We start from the raw sequence: 11,201 nt of genomic DNA, 5'->3' as shown, positions 1-11,201 counted from the left end.
TTGGAGCTAGGAGTCAGGAGACTGGGCAATCATCCTTCTCCCAATGCTGACCGCCTGGGAGACCCTGATCACTGGTGTCTCGTCAACACAGTGAGGCTAGTTCTGCTTACCTACTGCAAATGGGTTGTGTGCGTATGTACAGAGGGGAAGTGAGAGGACAGACAGATGTGAACATGTTAGAGTATGTGGTCTACAAAGGAGCGCTTGGTTATCCATGGTTTCTCCTTGTCCAAAGCAGAGATCAGAGACAAGGGTATAAAGAGGGGCTTGACAGGAGCTGCAACACATTGGGAAACAGCTCGAGTGGCAGTTCCTTTGATTAGGATTTTTCCAGACAAACAGTGCTGGGAGGTTGTGAGTGCAGTAGCCATTGTCCCTGACCGCAGGCGATGAAAGCTCTAATCCCCACAACCACAGACATCTGGCAGCCAAGATCCCTACAGGTTTGGCTTTGGTTTGCCTCCCAGATGGAGTCTGATTTCCCTTTAATGTAAGCTCTTCCCCACCCCGCAGTTTAGGGTCCGGTTCTCCTCCTACTTACACCCAGTGTTACTCCCGATACAGGTGTATCCAGGAACAGAATCAGGCCCTTAATGAGCGGGTGCTCACCGCAGGACAGGTCCCAACCCTTGAGTTACTCCAAGGTTTGATGACCTGGAATGAACACTCCCTTTGCAAACAAACATGGCTGGTTTTCATATGCCTTTATTTGGAAGTTATAGGCTCTTTACAGGCACTGTGCGTTGGTGTTTCAGTACAGTTCAGATTTACTCTGCATCACCCAGTGACTGAGGGGAGGGGGGGAGGAATACCTCACAGCAACAGTTCCAGCCTCCAGGAAGGCATAAGACATCCGGGGAAACAATCCGCTTCTTTCGAAGCCACAAAGCAAGGAATCAGGTTTACAAAACAGACTTTAAAATAATATACATATACAGGAGCAATGCAAAGCTAAACTACAGCTAAAACTGGTACATATCTAGTCTGCTGCTCAAAGCCCTTTCCTCAAAGCTGGAAAAGGACATTTTAAAAACTAAAAATACAGGGTTATTTTTTAAAAAAAAGATTCCATGCATTAAGTCGTAGTGTTTTGTGCAATTAAAAAGGAATGAAAATAAATATAACTTAAAAACCTTTTCCATGACACTAATGGAATAGGGGCAAGTTCGTAAGGCACTTCCACAGGGGCTACTCTAAGCAGCATAGGAAACCTGGGCAAAAAGCTGAACAGTGCAACCATTTACAACTGTATGCTCAGAACTACAGACCTGTGCCTGGTGAGATATGAACTGAGAAAGTCTGACGAGATTTTAATCTCCATGAGAGAGACTTGTGCATGGCTGGGGAACAACGGATGGCCGAGTCGCGCCCCCCCGGCACACACACACACACCTAGTGCCGCAGTGAGGGTACCTTCCTGACGCAGGAAAGTTGCACCCATCTAACTATTGCAGAGCGGGCTGATAGCATCGCTACCGGGGAAAGAGATGAGACAATGGTCTTTCAGAGTTGGGGGGTGAGGGGGAGAGAAAGGTTCATAACTTCTGCCAGACTCCTAGCTAGCTGGTATTATTCATGGAGAAAAAGCTGCAGGATTGTTCATGACCCAAGCTCAATACTGTCCTTATGACCTAAGTTCTGGAGAACTCCAAGCTCTCCAGGAAGAGCAAGAGGCACCAACGGCCTTCCCCTCCCACGTCAATAGCTGACCTTTAGCAAGCTAGCTCTGCTGCAAGCGTGCTGCTTAGTTCAAATGTTCCAGGAAGTTAAAAATTAGCCTCCACCCTAAATAGAGAACTGGTTGTTTTCACAAGCCTTGAAGCAGAAAGGCCATGTCTACATCCAATTTAGGCAGAGCAGATTAGGGAACTAATTTGTGAAAACCAGAGCTGGATTTAGTGAGCTACATGGTAACAAGGAAGGGGTGTGTGTGTGTGTGGGGGGGGGGGTTGCCTTAAATCCCTGTGTCTTATCCAGTAAAACTGAGGTGATAACCTTGAGAGCTGCCTCCCGCCCTAACCCCCTCCATATACCCCTGTAGATATGAGAGCTCTCAAGCGCACACCACTAGGGGTAGGTTGTTTGCACATATGAAAGAACCCTTTTAGATCAGTTAATGCAATTCTGTTTGAGATGTAGCCAGGACTGGTTCTACAAGAACCCATAAGTATGCCTGGCATTTGCCAATCGTAACGGCTTGTAACAAGGATACTACAAAAGACGCTCAAAGGCATTGAAAAATAATGGAGACCGCTCCTCTTGTGAACTCCCTTCTGATCCAGATTTACCAGGGGTTCCCATCCCCTTTTGCACACTTGGCAGTATTAGCCTTACACAGCGCAGAGGACAGCTTACTTGATTATTGCTAGGAGATATCTACCAACACTGAAGCCTTTTTAAAGTTTCACAATGGTCCCTATAGCCACTTTCACTCTCCTTCAGCCTCATCTTAGGCTTCAAGCCACATGGTAGGCCACCATCCCAGCTTAGGAGGGCTGGAAGTTGCTCCTATAATGGGAGCAGGATCGCTGGAGACAGAAAAGAAATCTCTTCCTTGTTGTCTTGGTTCAGACTATTGGTTCCATAGTATTCCCAGTCAGTGCTGGCCTAGGAGGTCTGAGCATCAGCCTCAGATCTTCACCTGCCAGCACACTGCCCTACTGCTAAATTGCTCAAAGGCGATTTCAATTTGAAGACAGGCCCATGGTAAACATCTACAGCTGACAACGCCAGCCCACCTCAGTGGTTAGAGGGAAGCTCATCATCCAGCACCAAATAGGTTAGTAAGAGCCATAGTCACACCACACTTGGTTATTGACAAGAACAGACTTCGCAATTCTATGGCCACTCGAAAATAACGGAACAATCACAAGTGGATAACAAGGTTGCTCGAAGAGAGAGAAACCTAGATCTCCTAAGGATTCCAAACCTCTAGCTTCCTAGGACGAAGGATGTTATTAAATGTAACTAAACCGCTCCCAATCTGGTATCCCTGCCTTCACCTTCTCCAGAATCTGTGTCTTTCTTATTCCATAAACCCTAAAACACTTAAAATGGCAACCTAAAAGCTATGAAGCCTTGACTGCTTTGAGGATGGTGTGTTACCAACACCAGCCACTAGAGGACAGATGATCCTTACAGCTGAATAAATTCTGTCATTCACTTAGCGGGAAGGGCTTTAATTACACAGTTCAGGAGCAACAGAACTCAGGGTTCGGACACCATCTTCGTTCAACTGGAGGGCACGTCAGCTGCACAACTGCTCACTACGTAAGTTCTTGTTCAAAAGAGATTGCCTAAGAGCCAGAAATGCTATGGAAAGAGCATGCGTTCGCCTTGCCATCCAGACCACAGCTGCTCGCTGCTCAGGCGCCTGCGACGAGCGACACGATCTGCTCCCATCTACTGAGCAAAGCCAAGGCTTCAAGTTCAGCGTTTGTTCTGGCAGGTGATCTACATATGTACAAAAACTAAAAACCACCTTAAATAGGGAAGTTATAGCTTTAACACGGGCGGGGGGGCGGGGTTTGGAAAGTGTCTTGTAGTGCAGTTCAGAAGAGTCAGTTTGAGGGACAGGATGCAGGGTAGTGGTGGAGTTGGACATATGGCTTTAATGCAGGTCCTCGCTCTGTGACAATTCCATTAGGATCTCAATGAGGTTGTCCAGCCCCCAGAGGTAGCCGTCCTCTCTGTTCCCTTCCACCCACGGCACGTTGTGCTGGAGGAATTGTCCCTCTGGCAGTGGTGTGGTTTTCCCAAAGTCGATCATCCAGACTTTGGCCTGTTCCTTTTGGTCATGAATGAAGAGGAGGGAGCTCCCAATTACCTGCAGAGAGAAAAAACACTAGTATTCATGCTTCCAGTTTTAAACAGACATATATGCCCGTCAGGATATAGCTGCTTTTACAGTCGTCACACTCCCATTATCTAAAACCGCACCTGCAATATTTTACGCTCGAGTTTTTGCATGTGCAAAAACTTGGATTTGTGCACACCAGCTGCATTTGCACATGCAAATCAGAAATTTAAACTACCGGATTTACTCACAAGTCACAGATTTTGGGCATGCAAGAAGCTTTGCCAAAGAGAGGAGCATGAAACTTTGGGCATATAAAATTGCAGCTGCAAACTTCAGAGGCCAAGTGGAGGTTCCTGGCCGGGGGGAAGACATAGGGCTTGTCTTCATGGGGACACTCAGGAAAGTTAAGATTAAAGGTATGAGGTTAATGCACATCAGTTAAAACACACAAAACCACTGAGTGAACACTGCCATTCAGAATAAAGTGGCCTTACTGGAGCTTAATCCTCCTATTTCTAGAGTCTTCAAAGGAAGATAAAGCTACAGCAAATGTAGGCCATTTTAATGAGCGCATCCATTCAGGAATTCATGTGCCTTCACTTACGCCCATTAACGTCATACTTGCATTTGATTTGTCTTAATTTTGGGGAGTCCCTGCATAGCCAAGCCCTTTGCATCAGCATTTAGAATAAGGCTCTCCACAGCCCAAGTTCTTTATGGATGATCAGTGCCTGGAATTAAGCTACACTCGCTGGGTCTGTATCCTATGATATACAAACACCGCCTCAGCAATTGTGCTTAAGTTCTTGAATATAAGTTATACATGGACAAAATGTCCCCTCCCTGACTGATGCTTCATCCAGTAACACTTAGAAAAGAGACTGGGGTAGGTTTCACCAAGGCTCGTGGCCTCTGTAAGTCTATCAGGATAAGTTACAGGACAGTAGGGTAACAGACATCCCTTCCATGAACTGCTGCCACTACTACAACAGGCTGTTTCACATTCTGATAAGCCTTTGGACAATTAAATCCTGTCTGTCCTCAGCGTGTGTGCATGCACCTCTCCCACTGAATCCAACAGGAGTTTGGGAGGGCATCCGTGTGTAGAATTTGGGTGTGTGTTACTTTAAGAAAGCCTGCCTGAAGAAGGTAATCCTTCTGCTGCAGCTTCCCCTCCTGGGGGAATCCCTACCAGGCCAGCCAAGGAGGAGGTGGAACAGAGCTCACACAAACTCATGCACAGGAAGGGCTCCCTCTGCACTTCTCCTTCCTTTACTATCTGGCCTTATTTCCAGTTTGGCCAAGTGCTGAATATTCACAGAGCTCACTGACTCCAGTGGGAGCTGTGGGTGCTCAGCCCCTCTGAAGAGCCTGTGATATCTGCTTCCCCTACTAGGCCAAGACCCCAGCCCAGGCATGCGGATTTTCAGATCCCACTGCCTGGCCTGCCTAAGGTATTCCCCAAGGTTCTTACCCAGTGCTGGGTTTGAGTCAGTTTTTGCATCAATACTGTGTTTCAGCTGTGCACATGGACGCCAGGATCACTTTTCATAATCCTCACTGCATAGTTTTGCCTCACATAGCTTCTGCTTCCCCAGTTAAAAAAGAAGTCAGTGGGTGCATAGGCCTCAATTCAGGAAAACACTCAAGTAAGCTTCTCAAACAGAAACATTTTACAGAGTCAGGGCCATAATAATGTGTCTCCCAGGTGCAGTAGTTTGATGGACTCTATACTGACTTGCACTATTGCTATTCATGGCAGCAACGGCTAGTGCAACCCCTACAGGAGCAGCAAAAGTGGGCACCTTCAGCTAGCCCCTCGAATAAGGGACAGGGAATGCAGATGAGACTTGGAAGCTAGCAGAGAAAGACTCAGCCAATTGTAGGAAGCCGTTCTTGAACCACGAAAGGGTCTGAAGAGCAATTTGTTAACTGGAAGGGATCCTAACAGGAGAAATTAAACTAACAAGACCATCTGACCAGTCACCAGACTGGTCAGAAGATATTCCCTATTAATCAACAGTTCAAGACAGTGTGGGGCGGGGGGGAGTGCTGGAGCCTAGCACGTCCCCTGAAGCAGTCCCCAGGAAAGAACAGTGATGCAGCTCTAGAAGAATTCAACCAATGTCAGCATTTCAAACAGAAGTGCTACCACGTTTGAAGCATCACCCATTTTAGGTCTGCCTATAGAAAAAAAGTTTTTAAATGGAAGCACGTAGAGTTTGCATAAGTGGTTATGAATTTACATTTGTGAGGAGGCTTTCTTCCCTCAGTGCATTGGAGCTTTCCCAGAGACAGACGGGTCTGGGAATGAATGCACATCAGAAGCACTCCTTTCCACTCTCATAGCCTCCCTTTGCCCCGAAGGACCAGTTTCGCTTTAAAGAAACTATTCCTGCATAAGTGCTTCATTCTCATCTCTTTGGTAACTGAGTTCTGAAAAAGCCCATGGAAAATGCTGACTTTTCAATATTGATTTTAGTCCCAAACCAACTGAAAAATTGTTATTTTGAAGTTTCCTGTGAAATGGAAATTCCAAAAGATTTCCATTTGGAAATGTCAAAGGTTTTGCTTCAACATTAGCTCAAAAAACAAACAAACAAACAAACAAACAAACAAACCTGACATTGCTGCAATCTAAATGTTTAATTTTGGTTTGTTGAACTAACCCAAAACTCTTTGTTTCAAGTAATTTAAACATTTCAATTGCCCTGAGACTTGTGATTCAGGTGCAAAAACATGTAGGGAAAAATATGGAAACTATTTTCTCACAGAAAATCATTCTGACAGAAGACCCCTGACCAGCTCTTGCCAGCAAGCTCTATAAGTGCTGTTTTGAGATACTCTCCCAGCATCCTTTCAGGTATCTGGAACCGTGTTTAATATCAGAGGAGTAGCTGTGTTAGTCTGGATCTGTAAAAAGCAACAAAGAGTCCTGTGGCACCTTATAGACTAACAGACCTATTGGAGCATAAGCTTTCGTGGGTGAAAAGCTTATGCTCCAATAGGTCTGTTAGTCTATTAGGTGCCACAGGACTCTTTGTTGTGTTTAAATAGCTTATGATGCTGGAAGCCAACCATTATCTGGAACTTACATTTATGTAGACTTTAGCACAGAGGTATCATATTATATTTTCTATGACAGAATAGCCAGGAATATTCCTGAAGTCACATATAAGCATAAAGATTCTGAACAAACATTGAAATATGAGCTCCTGGACTAATAAAAATTGATGGTCATACAATGTAAAGGTAGCTTTCACTTAGTGTCAGATGTGACAAGGTTACATCAAAGTTGTAGGTCATATGATCTCCCTGCAGGTACTAAGCAGACAAACCTATGAAAATACACATTTGAGAATAAACTCAAGTTTTAGAAATGTATGAGTTCTAACACTGACGATATCCCTTTCTTGGACAGAAGCTACACAGTACACATAGAGACAGATCTAGCTAAGCATCGTCTCAAAAGAGAAAGGCAAGTTCTACCTCGTGGCATTTAAAGAACGATGATGTTTCCAGGGTGTCACGGATCCCCTTCAACCGATTAAGGTAACCATTCTGGAACGATAAAGAAAATAAGCTATCAGTACTACTACAAGTTTAAGTCTTTTCAAGCAACTCAGTGGTAAGACCTAGAGAGGGGCGTGTTAGACTAGTAACATGGTGAATTTCTGGAATTCTTCAAAGTCCCCTTGCTAATCACACCAATGTTCCTGGTCTAATCCAAAAAGCAGGCTAAATTATAAATATTCTAATACATACAGTACTGGCTAACCGTGCTGCCAGCCCCTCTTCTAAGAGGAGTCAAATCAACTGCTCAAACTCTGGCGCTGGTGGGAGGTTGCAGAGGGGTGGACTTCAGGAGGTTAGCAGTTTGACTGATGAGATTCACCTCTCTTTAGCCCTAGCCTTAAACAGTGTCAAAGTGGTTTGAAAGAACTCCAAATCCGCCTGCGTACATAGAAGCAATTTGGCCAAACCAGAGCTGGGCAGCGTCATTTACAGAACCAAGAATAAACCCCAGTTAGCTAATGTCAAAGTAAACAGGCAGGTTTGAAGTCGGCAGTGCTAAGAGCCAGGCCATTTAGAGTCATTCGCTAATAGGCTTTATATGGTAGGGCCTAAAATGGAGCTAGTTTATCAAATTGTATATTTCACCCAGTCTATGGAAAACATTTACAGCTAAACAGCTAGTTCACCTAGCAACATGCAGCAGCACTATTTGGCATATGCAGGATACATGGGTTTGCAGCGCTCAGGCCCAGGAGAGGGACGGCTACAGACAATGGTCCCATCCCCCCTCCCCACCCCCAATGCCCTTGGATGGCAGGGACACTGGGCACCCTTACAGCCTGCCTTATGAGGCAGCCCACAGTATAGGAAGGAAATCTTCTCCAGCCAAGCAGCCAGAGATCAGATCACCAGCCCAAGCCACTACTGATGGGAGCTTGTTCCTCACATCCCATGCCTGCAGCCTCTTCTCCATCTCTACAGCAGACTTCCCCTCCCCTAGTTTAGCCGACCAAGCCTATCCTTCCGCGTCTGTCCTCTGGCAGTGGATGGTTTCGTAATCCTACTAGCTGCCTGATATAATCAGGTTGCCTAGCGCAAAGTCTGAGTGTTGCCATTACAGCTAACAGCGTGTTCTCTCCTAGCCTCTGCCTACCCCTGCACCTTCTCCAGGCTAGGAAGTGGTCTCTACTTTGCCCTTCTGGTGCTATTTCCCAATGGGCTCGGCACAGCAACGGCAAGGTTAATTCTGTGGTCCTTGGCATTAGGCAATGCATCACCAAGGCAAGAGCCTAGAGGAGGAAGGAGCCCACTCTCGCACCTGGCAGGCATTTGGGCAATGTCGTCCTAATGCAACTGCTGACTCACCAAAATGTTACGGTTTCCTTTAGTGAATTCTCTGAAGGCCTCTGTGACCTGGTCCTTTGTTCTTGTCTTCTTGAAATCCCGGTTCACTGTGCCATCTTCTTTCTTAAAAAGGGAGAGAAACCCAGACACATTGTCATGAGAGCGGGCAGTTAGAGGAGGTGACTTGTGTTTGAAACACTGCTGGGCATGTCATGAACCAGAGTGCAGACTGGCCTCCTTGAGGGCAAGGGGACAGGTAGTCAAGATTCAAGTAAGTGCCATGAAATAATAATAAATAATACCTACTCTTCTATAGCGCTTTTCAGCTCAAAGTGCTTTACAGAAGGAGGTAAATATCATTATCCCTATTTTACAGCTGGGAAAATAGAGGCACTGAGAAGTCACCCAGCAGGGCCAAAGCCAAGATTTGAACCCAGGTCTCCCAAGTCCCAGTCTAGTGCTCTATTCTCTAGGTCCTCTGCTTATGGATGGTCAGATGTAGTGACTGTATGCCTTACTGAAGAGGTCAGCAGACATACTGACCTGCTGGTCAGCTCTTGCAGCCAGACCATTACTTAATAAGGAATCTTATCAGCAGCTCTCCAGTGTCACAGAGACTTACCAAGGCCACTAATGACATGGGCAAGTTACCGTCCAGGGACCATAGCACTGACTAACCCCAAGTGCAGGTCCTAGAAGTAAGTACCACTCATTTTTTGCCATGTAGCTCCCAAATTCCTTCTCCCTGCTTTCTCTGACCAGAATGTCTAATAGCCAGCAGCTGCCTCCTATTGTATTCTTGCTTCAAGAAGAAGCGAGCATAAAAGTCATGCTAGAAAACATCTGAGGATGGAGGGAAGGGAAAGGTAGACATTTCCCAGAAGGGGACACAAAAATCCCTGGGTAGCCAGTCTGATTTGAAACACTAGGGCAGCTTTTGGGTGGGAAGGCATAATGCAGACTGCAGCAGCTCACCCATAGGCCCTGGGCAATACCTGCTTTACTCCCTACTGAAAACTGCAAAAAACGGTGGGTCTGTAGGAGACCCGGGTCCCCAGCCCATTGATAATGGCCAAGAGTCGTAAAAGACACCTGCCTGTCGGCTGTTTATGATCACCTCTGTGTTCAAGGACTGATACGTACAGTGTAAAAACTCAGCAAGCTGTGTACACTCTTCCCTCCCGCTCCAGTTGAGCAGCATGGCTACCTGAACATCTCACCTGCTCAGGCTGCACCCAGTCTAGCCCTAGAAGGGACCCAGCACACCCTCCCAGCTGAACTGACCCGCTTTCATCTGCTCCTGCTCAGCAGAGGAAACAGCCCAATGGCTCAAGGTTTCCCAGATTCCCATCACTTGGCAGCGAGCGGTACTTCGCTCCAGGAAGGGTCCCCTTGAAGTCAGCTACTCCACACGAGCAAGGATGTTAGAATCTGCCCTGGAAGGATTTCTTTAAACATCATTGTCAGACAAAGGTCCACATTGGAGGCTTTGTGATCTATGTAGGTTGACCATGGGTTGAAGAGTCAGGTCAGGTCTATCATTAAATACCTTCTCTCCTCCCAAAAGCCACAGAGCAGGCAATAAAAGAAGTTGCAAGAAAAAAAAAAGACACAGTGGTCATGAATATGCATCTCTAGCTTTTACCCTTGACCTAAACAAAGTCTGATGTAGTGAAGAGGTAAGTGTTTTCCTTAAATTTCTCACCATTGCTATGAATGGTGCAGCTCCACAGTGGTAGGAGGTAGACAGATTGCCAGCATGTTTCTCATTCGGTCATCTAGGCCTGTTCTGAGTGAGGTGGCTGTGGGGCACCCAGGGCTGAGCTAGTCTATTGAGATTATGGAATCCTCATCACTGGAGGCTTTTAAGAACAGGTTGGACAAACACCTATGAGGGATGGTCTCAGTATACTAGGTTCTGCCTCCGTGCAGGGGGCTGACTAGATGGCCTCTCGAGGTCCCTTCCAGCCCTACATTTCTGTTACTCTATCAATAGCAATGGTGGGAAATTTTAAGAGAAAAGGTTTATGCAGACACAGCCCAAGAGCAACATGAATACATCCCAGGATTAGAGTTAGCCATAGTTAAGTGCTCCATTTAATGAAGCTCTGTGCACAGCACGACAGAAATAGCAAGAAGCCTCTGCTCCAAGGAGCTTACAGGCTACCAGGCAGCACAGATACATGCAATGCCAGACTGACAGCAAGGCAATTGTCAGATGTCAGGCACCAATAGTGAATCAGCACAATACCCTTGCATGTCTGCGTCAGATGTGGGATTACAGCACACTTCCCGGTAGAACTTTGTCCCCAAAAGGCTCTCTTCTCCTACTGTTCTGTTCCCAAAGGTCTTAGGGAAGGAAATATGCAAACAACTGGAAGTCAAAAGATTGGGGTGCCATTCCTGCTCTTCTACAGACTTCCTATGGGATCTTTGCCAAGTCTCTTAACCTCTCTCTGCTTCCGTCCCTTAGCTACAAAATGGGGATGATGAAGAGTCTCACAAACAAATTAAGAAAGCTACTGTGATGCTAAGTCACTTT

At 46.1% G+C, this 11,201-nt stretch overlaps 1 protein-coding gene across 1 annotated transcript in view; it reads right to left on the bottom strand.

Annotated features, from left to right (window-relative positions):
* Positions 1-689: 689 nt before the first annotated feature.
* Positions 690-11,201, bottom strand: part of ITPKB (inositol-trisphosphate 3-kinase B) — a 104,648-nt gene continuing 94,136 nt past the window's right edge. The window contains exons 6-8 of the mRNA XM_026658195.2: positions 8,681-8,782; positions 7,289-7,360; positions 690-3,826 (exon numbers count right to left, since the gene is read on the bottom strand). Of these exons, the coding sequence (XP_026513980.1) occupies positions 3,611-3,826; positions 7,289-7,360; positions 8,681-8,782 (390 nt within the window). The 3' untranslated portion in view covers positions 690-3,610. The remainder of the gene's footprint in view (positions 3,827-7,288; positions 7,361-8,680; positions 8,783-11,201) is intronic.

This window comes from Terrapene carolina, unplaced genomic scaffold (genome assembly GCF_002925995.2).
Source record: "Terrapene carolina triunguis isolate 2854851 unplaced genomic scaffold, T_m_triunguis-2.0 Scaffold406, whole genome shotgun sequence".
In the NCBI taxonomy this organism is placed as follows: Eukaryota; Metazoa; Chordata; order Testudines; family Emydidae; genus Terrapene; species Terrapene triunguis.
Note: the sequence above shows the minus strand (reverse complement) of the source record. Positions and strands in the feature narration are given on the sequence as shown.